This window comes from Scardinius erythrophthalmus (assembly GCF_964197995.2).
Source record: "Scardinius erythrophthalmus genome assembly, contig: HAP1_SCAFFOLD_610, whole genome shotgun sequence".
Lineage (NCBI taxonomy): Eukaryota > Metazoa > Chordata > Actinopteri > Cypriniformes > Leuciscidae > Scardinius > Scardinius erythrophthalmus.
Window position 1 is genome coordinate 1 of NW_028296009.1, and position 20,206 is coordinate 20,206.

Sequence of the window (20,206 nt, forward strand, 5' to 3'; positions counted from 1 at the left end):
ATGGCCTGTTGTCCGTCAGCATGTCTCAGGCCTGCAAGGTGACCCGGCCCACGCTGAGCACAATCAGCATTACTCCAGAGCCAGACTGAGTTTCATCTGACCTTCAAAACCACGAGCCATCTGCATCCAAAAATACCACCGCAAAATGCCTTCTTTTAATCTTGCACTTGAATGTAATGTAATTAGTGCTAGGCGATATAGCTACAGTACAAATAAGAACAAAAATACAATATAAAATCTAGTTAAAATGGTCACAGTAAGCAACATCGCAGACTATTGAAGCTGCATGATTAATTGTGAAAAGATTGTGATCTCGATTAAAACACACACACGCAATCTTATTTCTAAACAACAACAATTTGGCTGATCACCGTGAACATTCAGATCTGCGTTGGCGCTGCCGCTGACAGAGAGAGCAGTTGTCATGTTTAGGTATGAAACAGCTTCACATACAGTCTCATTATTTCTGTGTTACAATAATTCAAAGGCTCACAGAAGTGCTGGGATAAAGGTTTATAGTTCGGATATAAACACTGATGTATGGTAGTGACAATAGAGAAAAACTCCTTTTGAAAGTAACAACGCTTCAAATAAAGATTGTATCAATTATATTGTTGCACCAGTAGGTGGCAAAAAGTGACTTAAAAAATGTATCTGTCATTGAATCATTCATTCAAGAGATTCGTTCAAAACCACTGATTCATTCAGTAATGAAACAAGTGAAGTGTGTATGAGTGAGTCATTGAATCATTCATTTGAACTGCAGCAATTAGAATTTTGTCAGAACCTCCAGTAAAATTGCATGTTATTTTGTTTAGTTGTCTGTTCAGAATCGTGATCTCAATTTTAAACACAGAAACATAGAATTAAACGTCGTAATTCTCAATTTTTCCAGTTTTACAGCCCAGAACAGCTGATAGTGAAGGACTGTGCACTGCACAGGAAGAGATGGATTACAACTGCAATGGACTTAGATATCTGGACACGTGTGGGTCAGGGGTCAGAGATCAAGTTGTGTTGATCTTGAGTAGGTGGCGTGTACATGGAGAGTGGGTGAGACTGAATTTTGCATGTGATCTCTGCAGGGTTTCAGGGTTAAATAATTCATTTGGCACTGGTCATCTCTGGAAGAGAAAGGTGCGTGTGTGTGTGTTCGTGGGCGTGTGCATGGGTGTGTGTGTGTGTGTGTGTGTGTGTGTGTGTGTGTGTGTGTGTGTGCTCCATGACCTACCTGCACTGTTGAAGCCACATCCAAGGAAAAAGCCTCTCACTTCAGGAGCTTCACCCATCAGAGGCTTGTGGTCTGCAGTGAATGATTCTGTAGGGGTAAAGGGGGTACAAATACACTATTAATCTGGTTTTCATGACTATATTATTTTATAAAATTTAAAACTATAGGAAGAAACCTAATATATTGAAATCAAAGAGATCAATGGAGTACATTGGTATACCCTAACATTCTCAATGCAAAACTCGTCTTCCCAGATCATTGATAGAAACTTGATTAACTGTATAAACCAAGCACCTTATTACAGTGGGGGAAATATTTATTTGATCCCCTTCTGATTTTGTAAGTTTGCCAACTTACAAAGAAATGAAGGGTCTATCATTTTTATGGTAGGTTTATTTTAATGGACATAGACAATATCAACCAAAATTTTTTTGACATTTGATCGAGTGAAATAAGTATTTGATCCCCAAGCAACCAGCAAGAATTCTGCCTCCCACAGATTGGTTATGTGCCCATGTGGAACACAGATTAGCCCTGTCACTTTAAGAAAGTACTCCTAATGTCCTATTGTCAGTGGACACCTGTCCACAGAATCTGTATCTTCTATTCCAACCTCTCCACCATCATGAGCTGTCAAACGTCAGGGACCAGACTGTAGACCTGTGGAATGGGCTACAAGACCATCAGCAAGAAGCTTGGTGAGAAGGAGACTTTTGTTGGTGTGATTATTCGTAAATGGAAGAAATACAAAATGAAAAAAATCAATTGCCCTCGGTCTGTAGCTCCATGCAAGATCTTGCCTCATGAGGTAAGGATGATCATGAGAAAAGTGAGGGATCAGCCCAGAACTACACGGGAGGAGCTTGTTAATGATCTCAAGGCAGTTGGGACCACAGTCACCAAGCAAACCATTGGTAACACATTACGCCACAATGGATTGAAATCCTGCAGTGCCCGCAAGGTCCCCCGGCTCAAGAAGGCACATGTACAAGCCCATCTGAAGTCTGCCAATGAACATCTAATGATTCAGAGAAGGCTTGGAAGAAAATGCTGTGGTCAGATAAGACCAAATTCGAGCTCTTTGGCATCAGCTCAACTTGCCGTGTTTGGAGGAAGAGAAATGCTGACTATAACCCCATGAACACCATCCCTACAGTCAAGCACAGCGGTGGAAACATCATGCTCTGGGGCTGTTTCTCTGCTAAGGGTACAGGACGACTTCACCGCATTGAGGGGCTGATGGACGGGGCCATGTACCGTCAAATCCTGGACGAGAACCTCCTTCCTTCAGCCAGAACACTGAAGATGGGTCGTGGATGGGTCTTCCAGCATGACAATGACCCAAAACATACTGCCAAGGCAACAAAGGACTGGCTCAAGAAGAAGCACATTAAGGTCTTGGAGTGGCCTAGCCAATATAATCCTATAGAAAATCTGTGGAGGGAGCTGAAACTATGAGTTGCAAAGCAACAGCCAAGAAACCTTAAGGATTTTGAGAGTCTCTGTAAAGAGGAGTGGACCAAAATCCCTCCTGAGATGTGTGCAAACCTGGTGACCAACTATGAGAAACGTCTTACCTCCGTGCTTGCCAACAAAAGTTTCTCCACCTAGTACTAAGGCATGTTTTGCTTGAGGATCAAATACTTATTTCACTTAATGAAATGCAAATCAATTTATAACCTTTATATAATGTGTTTTTTTCCAAATTTTTTGGTTGATATTCTGTCTCTATCCATTAAAATAAACCTGCCATAAAAATGATAGACCCTTCATTTCTTTCTAAGTGGGCAAACTTACAAAATCAGCAGGGGATCAAATAATTATTTTCCCCACTGTATATTAAGTATACAGAAACGTGGCCCATTCAAATTAACAATGGGAGAGAAACATACTTTATGCAAGTTTGCAAATGCAGACATGGCCCTGTTGAACACACTGTTCAAAATTTTGGGATCAAATTAGTACTTTTATTCAGCAGGGACCCATTAAATTGTCAGTAAAGACATTTACAATGTTACATTTCTATTTCAAATAAATGGTGTTCTTTTGAACCTTCTATTCAACAAAGAATCCTGAAGAAAAAATGTATCATGGTTTTCAAAAAAAATATAAAGCAGCACAACTGTTCTCAATATTGATTAAAAAAAGTTTATTGAGCATCAAATCAGCATATTAGACTGATTTCTGTTCATATTTTTCTTTACAATTAAATACAGCTTTGGGCATAAGAGACTTCTTTCAAAAACATAAAATCTTATCTTACTGACCCAAACATTTGAATAGAAGTGTGTGTTTGTGTTGATGAACTTCATGTGATAAAACTTCAATACTCAAATGTATATACACATAACCTTCAAATATCTGTGAATATTTTATTACATGCATCATGTGTGCTACTCCCACTGTAAATCTATTAATTTACAAATTCTTAAAGGTACAACAGCAAGTATCTGTTTTTTGCTTTTGACAAAAATGTCCTTTAATTGAATCAACATTTCTTCATGTTATATTAATTAATTTCAGTCCATTTTTCTTTTACCATGTATAGTCAAGTCAAGTCACCTTTATTTATATAGCGCTTTTTACAATACGAATGGTTTCAAAGCAGCTTTACATTGATAAGTGTCTATTCACGTGATGTATTTTGTCAACAAAAATAATATTCTAGTATCAAAAATGTAAAAAATTATGTGCCAAATTATGTGCCGGAATATTTAATATTTATGCACATTCATAAATGTAAAAATACCAAGATTTTTCTATATAAAATTTAACATGAGAAAACAGTAATAACAGCATGTGAAGTATTAGCTGCGCCACTGGTAGTTCCTATAGTTCTGGTTTAGACCCTAATTTAGTCCCTCAAAAGGTGTTCCTAGAACTAAAATCATTCCCAGTTCCTGCGGTGCGAACACGCCTACTTCCGCCATTAGTTGAAAAAGTTCCTCCTTTGCGAAAGCCTACAGAGCCCTTAAGGGACCTTTGCAAATATCAAGAATATACAGACTTTCGTGTGCGCACAAGAAACGTTTTGCGTGCTCAAGAGAAACTATTTCGAAACAATATATAAACTATACCGGAAATTGTAACACATGAGCATGCAAACAAATTTTTGTGTGCTCACACGTTATGTATACTATAACCCATTTCCTTTGTTCCTTGTTTCCTATAAAGAAAACGAGAGTACGAGCGTGAGCCTCCCTTTTATATAACTCAACGCTTTCATAAGTCCTTTACGGCTCTGCTCGCAATAAGCGCTGTTAGAATTGAATAAAGAAACTCAGCATTTCTCCACCACCTGTAAGGATGCATTCAATCTGACAAAGTGGTTTAATAAAGGGAGTTTTGATCTTGTGAAATACAAATTTAGTACATTTTACTGTGCCAATATTTTCAAATTGGCCGTTAAAGTTTTATATGGGACAATAAAAATTTACTGCCCTAACAAAATCCAAATTTTGATCACTTTTTACAGTACCAATGTTTTTTATGAACCATTAAACTTAGCATAGGACAATGGACACTGAGCCATCTATTTCGTGGCGCGGTTTCTTGGCCGCCACAGAGTTAAATTCGTTAAAGGCTGTGATATTAGCGGTATACTGCCCTAACGAAAGCCACATTTTTAGCAAATAGATCTTTATAGAAAACGAGAGTATGGATGCACATGAATTTATATAGTAAAATGGCAGCGACATACAAAGGAAATAGGTTATAGACAGTACACATAAACTGGAAATTGTAACGCAAAAGTTTGTCGTGGGCACGCAAAAGACTGTATATATGTATATTTGCAAAGGTCCCTCCGTAAAAGCCGCTATAATGTCAGTTGAATGTTTTTTTATAACGTTTCCTGTACTTCATGAAAAAATTAATTGCTGACAGTTTATAATACATAAAGTACAAAAGGTAAGGAAATAAGAGGGAGAGGTGGGAAACGTATGACACATGGTGGGTCAGATCAGATCTTTTTGAAAAGCTCTTTAAAAATGCATTGCTGCTGAGCGCTCACTTAATGGTCTATTCGTAATGGTCAAAGCTTTCAGTGGTAAGATATTGTGGGATGACCCTCAAAAGCATCAAAGGCAGAGAGAAATGCAAAGGAGACCGAGTGTGAAGAGAAACGGAGGCCACGAGAGCAAGAAAGATTGAGAAGTGAGACAGAAAAAGAGAGATGAAGAAAAGGAGACACACCTTTTCCATTACTCCACATGAGAAAGTGTTTTCCAGAGCATCGCCTGCTCTTTGTGAGAACGACAGAGAGCAAAAGGAAAGGGTGAGGTTGCAGCTATATTTTATTTATCCATCTTCCCTCTTACTCATCCGTCACCACACACAGACAGCGATGGCCTCTGAGGAACGACCCAAGCGCTCTGGCTGCCCTCAGCGGATCACACTCACGCTCAAACATATCCTCAACATCAACAGAACCATTTCTGAAGGATCATGTGACACTGAAGACTGGAGTGATGAAGCTAAAAACTCTGCTTTGCATCACAGGAATAAATTACACTTTAAAATATATTCACATATAAAACAGTTATTTCAAATGCTAATAATATTTCACAATATTACTGTTTTTACTGTGATTTTGATCAAATACATGCAGCCTTGGTGAGCATTAGAGCATTTAATTGTTTTTAAAAAAACAATTAAACTGCAGTGTGTGACAAGGAGGAAACACGATTAAATCACATCCGGATGTCAAAGTATATCAGTAATCGTACTATTCGTTTAATGTGCAACCAGATAATTAAGGTAATTAAGTAATCAGTTTTCCAATATTTAGTGGATCAAGACCTCTGCCCAGTGTTGACGACGCACTGGCTCGCGTCACGGGAGGTCAATGCGACGCAGTAAGAATGCGAGCACTTCACGAGGACTATTTATTCTGAAATCATTATGAAAATAGCACTGCGTACAGGTGCCCTTCAATCAAGTAATCGTGATTTTCAAGTGTAGTTCTTGACTAAAATGGATGCAGTTAATGAGAGCAGTTCACACCAAAAATGTATAATTATCATGCGTTAAATGGGATTCATACAAGAGTCCAATGACAGCAGGCCTGAATTACATGTATGCTCACCATCTCGTTTTTAATAGCTGACGAATGGAGTCGTTCATAGCACTCCCGAAATTATTTAAGGAGCGCTTATCCACTGACCCGAAACTCGTCTGCAAGTGACCAACAGTCACTACAGTGTGTTGGCGGCATTTCACACCTGTCATCCTTTATTACAGCCAGTAAAGGTTGACTGAATCTCTGGGGAAAGCTGGAGCTGTGACAGATCAGCCAATCAGAGCGCAGTGTCATCTGACAGTTAGCCCATCACTTGAATACATGGACTGGCAGAGCACAGCGAGATGAATCTCGGTCAAAAGGTCTGTTTAGTGAGTTGATGAAGATACTAGAAGTTCTGCATTGACTATAGAAATACCCTAAACTTTGCACTACAATGAAAATGTGAAAAGAAACAAATGACTCACATGAGCATGTGATCAGTGAATTTGATTCCTCAATGAATGATTGCCATGTACTGGTTCTTTACAGCATTCCCGAACAGATGGTTCTTATGAGCCAGCTCTTTTGATTCAAAAACACACAGCATGATTTCTGAACAGATGACTCTTATGAGCTGGTAATTATCATGAGTCAGAAACAGACCAGAAACTGTGACCCAAGTTTCCTGAAAAATGTACTCTTATGGAGCCAGATAGTTTTAGAGCCAAAAACATACAGCTTGAAAAAAAAAAGTTCACAAATGACTCTTATGAACTGGTTATTTTTAGTGACTCAAAAACATACTGTATAACATGACCAATGTAGTTCAATTTCTGAACAAATGACTCTTATAAGCCAATTCTTTTTAATGTATCAAGAACATAATGTTGTAAAACAGGCATCTGATGGATTTGTCTGTGTGTGTGTATGTGTGTGTGTGTATACTTATACAACTATCTTTGTGAGGACCAGTTTGAGTTTTAGACCATTGGAGTGAGGACAAAGAGAGTAAAGTGAGAACATTTTGGCCGGTCTTCACTTTCTGAGACACCTTTAAAGGCCTGTTTGAGGGTCAAGACTTGGTTTTAGGGATAAGGTTAAAATTAGGTTAGGGTCGGTTTAGGGTCAGGGGTCGGGTTAGGCACTTAGTTGTGATGGGTAAGGTTAGGGTAAGCGGCTAGAGATTGCATTGTGTCAATGAATGTCCTCATAAAGATAGCTGTACAAGAATGTGTGTGCATGTGTGTGTGTGTGTGTGTGTTTATGTACCTGGACCACAGACAGTGGATTTGATTCCAGTTTGCTCCAGAGCAGGCACTCTATTAACGGCTCCGTCGATGTGTTGCATGAAGACGTCCCAGTCCAGATCAAACAAGCTGAAGGCAAACTTATCAGACACCTACAGGTTCAGAGAACAAATAACACAATGTTATAATCATAACTCAATAATGGAGTGGCCTCACAGCTGCAAAAAATCATACATCAATGATTTGGGAGGAAGGTCTTACTGGATGATAACGTCACTAAGGTAAAAACACCAATCAAGTTAAACTGCTGGTGTCCTAATGACCCTTTGCTAAGCCCCGCCTTAAAAACATCACTGGCCAATCCTTAACAACTGTAGCCATTGTCCGTTTTCTCAGATGTACGTTATTTTTGTCTATGGAGGATCTGTGTTTAAAAGTAATTTCGCAGAAATTATCCCAAATTACAGTCACTTATAATAGTGATGCAAGGTCCCCTGAGGATTTAAATATATATATATATATATTACTTTTATTATTATATTTGTTGCAAATATTTTTTTAATTGACAGAATTAAGAACATCAATAAATTAAAATAACTAAAATAATCATAATTCAAAATAAAAATACATTTTAGAATAATAATTAAAAAAAAAATTATTTTACAAAAAGAATATCACACTGTTTGTGAAAATCTTCCGCTTATTCTTCTGGGATGCTTTGTAAAGCTTGTTTGATAATTTGACAATAACCAGCTTAGTGAAGTCAATTTTCTACTTTGCAGGAGCAACTTCGAGAGCAACTCCAGTATGAAAACAAACATATATTTTATATTTTTAAGGAGCAACACCATCTCCCCCATCAACCATCTGCACGGCTCAAACTTCACTTTTCACTTTTCACAACAAGTATGCTTCTTCCAAGAACACTTTTCAATTTGTAATTTTATTTAAGCAAAATCCTCTCTGCTTGTCACGGTCTTTTCTCACAGCCACAGGGGAATGTCAATGAACCCTCAAAACCGTGGGATGGAAAGAGGCAGCAGACGGTGTGAGCAATCCGACAGCTGATGAAATGCTGATCGCAAGAAAATGGAGAGAATATGTGGCCGGTGTGGAGCAGACTGGAGTTTAAAAATAAAAACTGTAGAGGCTGCATGTGCTGAGAACAGGCCAGGCTTCACACCGTCTCATTAAAAGTTTCAGACCAGCGCCTTTTCTACTAACACACTCCTCAAAATGTTCACACTTCCCTAAGATATTGATCCGCTGTTTCATAGCAAGACTGTTGTGAAAGTGTGAGGTGACAGAGAGTTTTGTTACAGAATACTGCAGGCTGGAGATGATTATAAAGGGAACGCAGTGTAAATCTGGTCAAAGGGCAGAGCGATGTATAAAAAAAAAAAAAGATCTCCGGACATCATCACACTGGAATATCAGCAGACAGACACACTCACACACGCTACGTTTGGAATCAGAATTACTTCTTTCTGCAGTATGTGGTAAGTATACTGTACACAGTATGTGAACTTTCCTTTTGTAGCGAATTAACTGGATATTAGTGATGTAGGAACTGATCAGATCAGAACTATGAAAGAGACAAATTCCAAGTCAACACTCAGGACCCTAAATCAGATGATCTGTCATTTGGGACGCCATTTAGCCTGGAAACTAACTAAATCTTCTACATATAAGACAAAGAACGCTTGTAAGAGATAACCCAACTAGCGAACGAACACTTAAGATGTCAACGTTAGGCAGTTTTAAAAAGACGGATTGGTTTGGAAATGGCACATCTTGACTCGCACAAGGAAAATCAGGAGTTAACGCCAAGGATTGTTTGATTACCGAAGACAGAGACTTAAAACAGACCTTCTCAACGACCTCTGTTTGACCTTCCCTTAAACTCAGGACTACAAAATCGTCTCTAAAATCCAGAGACAGCCTTTACATATCAAAATGCATCCGATCGTTCCAAAACAATGCTAGATGGACTTATAATAAAACATTGTTCAACTGTATAATTCTGTATTATGTTACAACCTATTATCTATTAGATCACACATAATTCATGCAATTGTTATAACTATCAAATGGTGATTAGAAGAATTAGAAGTCTTGTTTCCTATCAGGAAATTATTGTATGAATCAAATCTGTGTAAAATGTATTGTTATCATGTTTAAATTGTAATCTTCCAGAGCGGGAAAGTTAAAGAGACCATGTGTCTAATCAGATTACATGCAATTTATATGAGGGGAGGAGAAACATTCACAACCTGAACTAAAGACAATGTGGTCAGAACTCCTCCAAAGGGTCGGACAAACACAAACAAAGAGGACACGAACAAAGCATTAGATGAGAAGACAGGTTTCTTTTCTTTTCCGTTGAGAGTCTCGTTTTCTAAGTTAAGATTTCCCGCGAAGCTTCAGTCAATGACTCTAGTCTTTGCCCACCTCAAACATCAAACTTAAAGTCCCCCTGTAGTCAATCATTTTATCCCTTAAAACTCACCTTTGATGACCAAAATTACATAAAATAGCTTGAATGTAACTCTACACCCTTGCCTCATATAGTATACGCAGTTCTATGAATATGCAAATGAGCCCCGCCTCCACTCACTCACACCAGCTCAGAGATCCACTCGTTGACGATCACACGTTGATCTGATTGGTTACAAGGTAGTTTGTGACGTCAGAAACACCAGCGATTTCAAAGCGTGTTTTTGAGACTGTCTTTGGTTCACTGCAGTTTTAAGGAGAAAATACTCAGCAATGGTGTCGACTTATGCTTTAAGACCAAACCATGAGCAAATTACATATTAAAAACACCACATAGACATATAAACAACTTTAAAAAAAGCTTGATTTTCACCACAGGGGAACTTTAAGCCACGAGAGAGACTCTGTTTCCATTCATCCGCCAGCACACCAGAACATGATTGGATTCCCAAGACGTCCCTCCAGACACGAAAAGACCTCCAGTGAACCTGAGAAACCCATTTCAGCAAAGATCCTTCCAGGATCCCCATTCAAAGACACAGAGCAAGTAACGCCTCTAGATTCGAGCTGATCTGGTGCATTGATATAAAGTTCAATAACCCTGCCTAAGAAACGCTAAATTAATGATTGATGGTTCGTTCAGGTCATGTCTTATAAAGTGCATATCCTGTATAACCAATAGAGTCTCGTTCGTATTTAAATGTGCTTACAAATTTAATGTCAGAAACTGCTGATCTTGTTACCATACTAATAAATAGTGTTTCCACTATTTGGATATTAATATCCGCAACAGAGTTGATAATTATGGCCCACTCTATTGAACACTGGACGATTCATTTGTTTAGCAGTAAAATAAGGGACTTTTTCAAAATTCCCTATAAAATTAATTAATAATCTCCTTTGAGCTAAATTAACCCTTACAGTCATTTTAGTCTCATCAGTTTAAATTAAATCTCTTTTTGCCTTCTTATTTGACTGGAATGCAAAATGTTAGAATGTTTTTACACAAAATTGCATTAAATGCTGTCATGGAAAAGTTTGACCATAGCAAACCATATAAGATGTTTTTTGAACATAGCAAACCATTTAAATACATTTTTGTCTTCCATGAAGGAAACTCTAGCTTAATCTGTGATGAACACATGTTTGTGCTTAGCCTTGAACAGTTACCTGCAGTCTCGTTTGTGCTCAAGTTGCCTTGAAAACAGTCGAGCCGCAGCTTTGTTTTCACTCAAGGTGTCTCTGCTGCAGATAACACCGACAAAGGAGTTGTTTTTCTGTTTAAACGAAGCCCTCACATGTTGACTGAAGGGGACGAGACCTAAATGTGTGAGTGTAACTTTGCTGTGCGTCTCCTCTTACTGCAGAACACTCTTGATATCAGAATTGACCTTCTTGGCAAGAATAAAAGCTTGTAAAGACACTTAGCTTGTGTTTTTTCAGTTTCAGCCTCACCATCATAATTATTGAAGTTTATTTATTTTTTACCAAATTTCTGAAAGCGTGATGAGGACACGACTGTTTGAAATGGTTATCTTAGCATAAATTATACTTTTTCAGATCATCTGTACATACCAGGGTTGTTGTTATATATATATATATATATATATATATATATATATATATATATATATATATATATATATATATATATATATATATATATATATATATATATATATATATATAAATAAAAAAAATTTCACTGAATTTCATTATAAAATAAACATTAACTGAAATAATATATATATATATATATATATATATATATATATATATATATATATATAAACTTATTTTATTTCAGCTAGCTGCTGAGGCAACACTTCTCATTTTTGTTTAAATTGTTTAGTTTAACTATAAAGTATATAGAATTTTTTTTCCCAACTAAAATTAACAAAATTACTAAAACTTTAACAGAAAATCAAAAAATATAATAGACTTCAAAACATTAACAAAAACTATAATATTGTCCTTAAACACTGGTATATACAGTAGGCTAATATGAGATGTCTACACTGAGATTTAAGGTAGATGTAGTACAGTATACTCTAACCTTCTCTATGCAAAACCCTTTCTGCCGTCCCTCCAGACCAGGGGTTCCCAAACCTTTCCATTCCAGGACCCACCTAGACAAGTATAATCTCATCTCTAGAATCTAGAATCTCAAGACCCACCAGAAAACTATTGCCGTTACTGTAAGCTAAATCTTATGACAGAAATCGAGTATTTAATAAAACTAATAATGTTATTTTAAAGTACAACTGTAAAATTTCGATAATAATATTTACGTTTTCATTTCTTTATTTACAGACGATAAAGAGTAAATGAAATATGTCCATAAAACGTAAACCACGCTCACTCTGGTCCGGAACTGTAATCCATGCTGTGGACTGATGAACTGTATGATGATCCATGCATATGAACAGTAATACATGCTGTGAGTGTTGTTAAACTTCGTATTTAACTCATCGCGGTTCGTATTTAACTCATCGCAGATGAATGAACACCTGAAACAGCCTCTCGTGACACTTGAATTCTCCGGTGTAATGCAATCTCATGCAGAAAACAGCGCCGTGATTGGAGCGAACGAGTTTCTTCTCATTAATAATGCACACCGAGCCACTTAATAATGAAACGAGTCTCTCCGAGACCCTCACTGTTACAAGTTGCACGCGTGCTTCAAAACACAAAGCGCATATTTATAGAATTAAATCGTGGCCTTTGCCATTCGAAAAACCGCACAAAGCAATATCGTGTTTTCTATTTAAATGGATAGTTCACTTTGAAATTAAATGTTGGTATGTTTTAGCTTACCTCAAGGGCATCCAAGATGTAGGTGTCTTTTTTTCCACAGTAGTTTCAATTTTGATATTTTTAGGTCAAACCGTTCTTGTCTGTCAGTCGTATAATGCAGGTCTATGGTCACATAGATATATACACCAGATGTCGCCTTGTCTACGGCAGTTCATTGGAACGAATGTCTTTAAGGCGACATCTAGTGTATATATCTATGCACCAGTCTGCGTAAACGTCACACACCAGGATGCGCGCGCGCCCTCAGATCACTTGGACGTGGCTGTGAATAAGAGGTAAAAACTATATAAATACTGTTCGTTTTCTCACACAACCCGCTCGTTTTGTGTCTTAGGCCATCAATGTGTACTTACGATGGGGAATTGTTTAATTTGGATGATGGGGAATTGTTTTAATTTGGACTCTGTGCATGCTCTTTGAGACAGTGACCATAGACCTGCATTATACGACTGACAGACAAGAACGGTTTGACCTAAAAATATCAAAATTGAAACTACTGCGGAAAAAAAGACACCTACATCTTGGATGCCCTTGAGGTAAGCTAAAACATACCAAAATTTTATTTCAAAGTGAACTATCCCTTTAATGTTGTTCTATCGTGCAGCCCTAGACCAAACTGTGTGTGTGTGTGCATCTTTCACTGAAACACAAATTTACCTGAAACTTAAAATTAACCAAAAAGTAGAAATGTGGCTTTGGCAACTAACTGAAATAAAATTTTATTTGAATTAATAAAATTACTAAAACATATAAATTAAAGCTAAATAGAAATATAAAAACAAAATAACAAAATGACTAAAACAAACTAAAATATATAACTAAATAAAATAAAATGAAAGCTAATTCAAAATATGAATAAACGCTATAATAGTATAATAAAATATCAGTGAAATGTTTTTGAAATGTTTATAAAGATTAACTAACTTTTCTATCATCTAACGGTCGATCTAAATGTAAAAATAGGCAGAAATTAGCATGCACAATATCAACCAATAGTGATAAAAAACTAAAACATAAATTTTCGGCCGATAACCAATATGATACATTGTCAATCCCCAATGAGAAAGATAAATAATTTGATAAAACATCAATTACAAACCTAATGCACTTTTTGCCCCTCATTTTGCGCAATAGCTCTAAAAAGTGGGAAGAGGAAAAAATATGAAATCACTTCATGCACCCATTTTATTTGTACCAAATCACTTGAATGCACAGCAAATCAAATGGTAAATGGGAACTTCCTGATGTATGGATATATGGAAACCAAACACAGCAAATATACAACATAAACAACTATAGCAAAAATATGGAAAGAATAGCACCTTTTATATATCAGACTCCGTAATATTTTTTCTCTTTTGGAAACTTACATCATCCCAGAATATGGGGTTCTGTTCGTAGCCTCCCACAGAAAGAGCGTCACCTTGGAGACGGAGGTAGACAGATGCATCATGGTCCCTGACGTTGGGCATATTCTAGTGGAAAAAGACATATCAGAAAGCTCATTATATTCATGCATGACAAAGCATTTTGTAGGAGCAAATATGGTGAAACTATAACCAACATCAGATGATGATATGATCAGTGTGTACAGTGATACTTCCACTCTCCTGTGTAATTTATGGAAGCTTATCTCCGACACGGAATATTAAGCGTCATGTAATGATGATTTTGTTCTCTTCGACTCACTGGATGGAAATGGTACTTTATTCGCAAATGTTTTATGCGATATTTTGTGCGAGTATATTCACAACTTTGGATGGAAACATAGCTATAAGGTTTTATTAATTAACTACATTAGTTAACATGAACTAATAATGAACTGCACTTCTACAGCATGTATTAACCTTAGTAAATGCTAATTTCAACATTTACTAATACATTTAATTATTAAAATCAAGTTGTATCTGTTAACATTAGTTAATGCACTGTGAACTAACATGAACAAGTGTATTTTTATTAACTATCATTAACAAAGATTAATAAATATTGTAACAAATGTAGCAATACATTTTTTAATGTTAACGTGAAACATTGTAAAAAATAAATAAATAATAATAATCAAAATTGTTATAAACTCGCAATTGCGAGAACAAAGTCAGCATTGCGAGATAAAAGGTCACAATTACCTATTATTCCGTGGCAGAAACAAGCTTCCAAAGTTAATGTTGGTTTGAGGGCACAGTTTCACATTGCATTCAGAAGCAAAATATCTATCAATTTCACTATCACATCATGTGGATGACAAACATCTCATTACTTGAGATTCAGTGATGACACATTGGCCATTCTGTGAGGAGTAACATAGCTGTCATCAACCATGCATCAAGCTACAATCGCTCTCTCTCTCCTACACACACACACACACACACACACACACACACACAGTGTTGCATAATCCAGAGGAAGGCTCTGAGCTAAGTGCTTATGCCATGGCTGCTGTTGTGATTTGCCACAGAAGAGAGCACGACGCCCCAATGGACTACTAGCACAGAGGTCCGTGACGCACTTCCGTTTTGAAATAGTACAACTCATTTATTTACAGTTATGTGTATTTTCACCTAGTTGACTAAACACCACCTAAAATGAGTGTAGAATTTTATGTTCGGAACATCAATTTATTGGAGATGTGCTGATGCTGCTAGAGAGAGAGAGAGAGAGAGAAAAGAGAGAGAGAGAGAGAGAGAGAGAGAGAGAGAGAGAGAGAGAGAGAGAGAGAGAGAGAGAGAGAGAGAGAGAGAGAGAGAGAGAGAGAGAGAGAGAGAGAGAGAGAGAGAGAGAGAGAGAGACCCTGTAGCAGATCTAGGCAGGTGGTGCTGGGGAGGCGGAGGGGTAGAATAAGAATCCACATGGCGCGCAGAGTTAGTGTATTTGTTTGGATGCCATGGTTACAAAGGGAAACGGTAATGAATATGTGAAATTGATTGGCTGAGAACATTACGTTGAACGAACCAATCAGAACACGAAGAGTTTCATGGCTGAACCTTTCATTTCATTATTATGTAGTTATTTAATTATATTATTATTTACATCATTATTTTTTTTATTAAATGTAAATATCAAATACTATTAACACATTTTTTATAATATTTGTTAATATTACATGGAAATACATATAAATGCAACTGTGACAGCTATAAACTGCAGGGAAACAGTAATCTAGTGTGAAGCATTACTGATCCGTTTATAATTTTCACACCACTCTAACTGACGCTGTCACATTATCCTTGGTTTCCTTAATAACACATTTAAATGAGTACATTTCATTGGTTTCCTTGGTAACATAATTAGCACATTCAATAACAGCATTCAATAGACACCATAAAGGCACAAAAACATATTCACAAGATGTAAATTGTAGTATCAATGCAGCACATGTGGCCTGCAACTCTGTCAAACTGGTCATCAGCCCATCCTCTTTGTTGAGCCCTGATCTACTTTTCACAGGTATAGAACATTAATTGCAGCAGGCAAATAGCAGGATTTTTTAATAAGGCACAATAAACAATAATCTTAATTAATTTAATTATGTATTTATTTATTTTTTAATGCCACACAAGCTTCTTTGATTATTTTGAGCAAAAAAAAAAAAAAAAAACTGTCATTAAAATTTTAAATAGACACTGCCGTTTTACCCGTTTTAATAGAAAGCCCCATTTTGTCTAAGAATTCTACAACTAAATTTGGATTAACTTGATTAAAAACTTTAAAACAAGATGTTTGCACAGAAAAGAATGCTAATTACTTCGGCTCAACGCAATTGCTGCACATTAACCGGCTGTTAAAATGCTGGACTCTGTTTCCCAGCATGCATCACTGTAAGAAAAAATCATGCAAAATGCCTCAATGTTTTTGTATTATGTGCATCTCTCCCCTTAATGGTGTGATTTTGAGTTTTCCTGCTGTTTTTTTAGTGCGTGGAATGTTAAGGACCATGTGCACATGGTTAAATGTGTTGATTCATCTGAAGTCATGGTGCCATCTTCTGCAAAGATCCTAGTGTTTGCAGTTTACGTAGCCTAGGACAAAGGTGTGATTACTCAAGACCCCAATGAGGTAGTGGGGCATTTTATGCACATTATGTCCATCACAGATACTTTAGGCTACAACTAAGAGCAAAGACATGATTTATTATGATTGTTGGTTTGTGATGTGTAATACTATGCTGAAATGGACAATGTGCGGCATTTAATAGATTACCTGAATTCCCTCGATTCTTTCTGTGACAACATAAGCATGATGCATGGCTACCAATGGAACATTGACGCCTGCCATTTTACCCAGCTTAGTGGCCCAGACACCTAAAAAACATATGTGACAGGATTATGCTGTATTGGCATGAAAACAGACAGTTGATGAAACATGATTATGATATACATTTAAAAAAGACCATAGAAATTAGTAAAATAATCAATAAATAAGTGTATGTGTATATATATGTATATATATATATATATGTGTCTTATGCATGTATGTGTGTGTTTTAAATATTTAAAAGACTAAGAGGTGAGGTCAAAAAGTTTGCTTTTACAGCAATACATGGTTAAATGCTATTTCACTATCACAGACTGCCCCCTGCTGGTGAAGTCTGCATCTTTCTGACCTGCACAATTCACCACACATGGAGTTCGGATGGTCCCGTGAGCAGTTTCTACAGCTTTCACTCTCTTCACACCAAAATCATCAACCTTAACCTGGACACCCGTCACTGGACAGTTCTCGATCACCTGAAATCAATAATAATCATGTTTCAATATGGTTCATGCATTGAATCGTAACTAAAGAAGTCAATCATCAGTTGAAGAGAGTTTAGGGTGAGGAGGCGTACAGTGGCACCCCGTGCAGTGGCTGCTCTGGAGAGGGTGGTGCAGGTGCCAGCTGGGTCCATGGTGCCGTCTTTAGGCACATAGAGTGTGCCATAAAGATCTTTCACATTCATCAGAGGATACAGGTCTTTGGTCTCAGCTGGTGACAGGACGTATGACTCAATGCCGTACGCTTTACCCAACTGAAAAGCAAAATGCGTGAGTATCCACTTATTAGATTATGTTTCACATTTCATTCATTATCAACACATGCCTCTTTGAAATTCTTGATTCTGATTAGTCAATCACTGCATTCATTATTAAAAAAAAAATTGGCACATTGGATTCCAGTGGACAATTTACATACGAATGAATCTTTGAGTAATTTTTATAGAAATAAACTTTTTTTTTTGTTGCAAACGCTGAATTTCTAGGCGAGGCTGGATATTTCTTTTGTCTTTGTAATTCGACTGTGCAGCAGTTCCATTTCTATCTTGCCAAGATGTGTGGTTTAGCATTTGTGCCATACCGACATGAGGCGCTTGTACTCGTCCAGTCGCTGCTTGTTGGAAGCGATGAAAAGGCCTCCATTTTGGATCCAGCCCGTCTCGAGTCCCGTCTCCTCCTCCAGCTCTGAGCTGATCACGTTGCGAGTGTGAGCCAAAAGCTCCACCTCAGTATCACTTGGTCTTAACTGCCACAAAAGACCTGTGAAAACATAAAAAGATGTAGTGTCTGATTCAAACAAAGAAACAATATTCAAAAGACAAGCTGGAGCTCATTTGTATTTGACGGACTACTACGCCCATGGAGTAGGCTTTAACTATTATACAACCAGTTATGTAAGCCTATTCATGGACTAAACACTTACTAAACTGTACAAGTGGGATATTAAATCAGATTTGCTACCTAGATTCAGTTTTACCTTACACATTGTTCAATGAAAGTTAAAAACTGAAAAAGAAACCAAGTCTCTAATCACAAAGTAAACACAGTGCAATACCCGCCGTGTGCCAGGTGGTGCCTGCAGTCAATCTGTCCCTCTCCAGCAAAACCACATTGGTCATGCCCATTTTACACAGGTGATAGAGGGTCTGGCAACCCAGGCTTCCTCCTCCTATCACCACAACATCTGCAGACTTTGGCAGTGGTTTGGTGGGCCCACCGATGCCATGCTCCTGCTTGAGGGTCTTCTCATAGGGGACGCTCTTCTCTGTGGTGTGTGTAGACTGAGAGCTATAGCAGCGGGTGGTGGCACGGCAGAGGGGCGAGAGGTGCTGACGGCATGCCGTCACCCTCCGCGCCACCGTTCCCAAGAAGGCCATGGCCCCTGCGACAACACAAGACCATAAACACGCACTCTTATTATATAATGTTGATAGAAAAGGAGTCCCTCAAGGCTCAGTACTGGGCCCACTTTTATTTGTTACAATTACTTTTTTGAGTTTTCTACATAAGATAAATAGTCTACCCATTAAAAAAAGTTTACTTCAAAATGAAATACACCTGGATTTTTGATATATTGTTGGCTTTTTAAAAATAATAATATGGTAACTATTTACATAAGGTTGCATTCATTAACTACATAAGTTGACATTAACTAACAATGAAAAATCATTCTAAAACATTTATTCATCTTTATTTATTCAACATTATTTAATGGACCCGAGGTGACAAACTAACAATGAACAGTTGTATTTTTATTAATTAACGTTAACAGAGATTAAAAAAATACTGTAACAAATGGATTGCTCAGTTAGTTTTAGTTCATGCATTAACTAAATTTAACACTTTTTGTAAAGTGTTACCAATTAAAATAAAAAACTAACTTAAGCCAAGCACTAAGTAATTTTAATCTTTATTATCCATGTATTTAAATATCTAATTTAAATGTATAATTTCCTCTGTATATTTCTTAACATTCTTCACTGTGAGAATCATGTGAGTCAGCTTATCTACACTAATGGAGTTTTACAGACAGTTCAGTTTCTTATTTAAGCCTACTCACTGGTCAACAAACGTGTCGCCTGAAAATAATGCAACAATGACCAACTTGTCTTTGCAGAACGTAATGCAAAAGCTTGTTTTAGGCTGATCGACGCATTTGTGCAATGCAAGCACGACGAAATTGATATTAAACTAAATAATATAATAACGTGCAAAACAACATTGTAAAACAGATGCACATGCATTAGATAACATGCCTAAAAACAAACAAGACAACTAAAAACAAAATATCAGCGTGTGAAGTGATAGGTCAGAAACTTCACATAAGTGTCGCTCACCTATATAAAACTAAGTAAAAGAGCAGAAGTCCTCTGTTTGTTAACTGCTGTTGAGATATGTTCATAAACAGAGCAAACGGTGCTCAAATATGGCTGTTTGCTGACCGAGCATGTGGATGAACACAGCTGTGTGTGGCCAACTTCAGAACTGCAGATATGATTGAATGAGCCGAAAAACAAACAGAGCTGCAAGATTGCAACGTGTCTGACGAGTATTTCATACTTCTGTGGGTCTTTCGAGGAGTTCCCTCTGGCCGACATCACACATAGTTGCATATTAATATCAATCGAACAGGTACAACATGCCACGAGCACGCTATTAA

General features: G+C 37.2%; 1 protein-coding gene across 1 annotated transcript; it reads right to left on the reverse strand.

Moving 5' to 3' along the window:
- Nucleotides 1–1,231: 1,231 nt before the first annotated feature.
- LOC308686660 (sarcosine dehydrogenase, mitochondrial-like) lies at nucleotides 1,232–19,991 on the reverse strand (the record flags this gene model as incomplete). The annotated part of the gene is made up of 9 exons (XM_081395099.1): nucleotides 19,884–19,991; nucleotides 18,602–18,928; nucleotides 18,128–18,306; nucleotides 17,622–17,801; nucleotides 17,397–17,520; nucleotides 16,994–17,094; nucleotides 14,164–14,268; nucleotides 7,503–7,632; nucleotides 1,232–1,318 (listed from the first exon to the last, which is right to left on the reverse strand). Coding segments are annotated over exons 2-9 (1,228 nt in total), but the record flags the coding sequence as incomplete, so codon positions are not given.
- Between the last annotated feature and the right edge of the window lie 215 nt (nucleotides 19,992–20,206).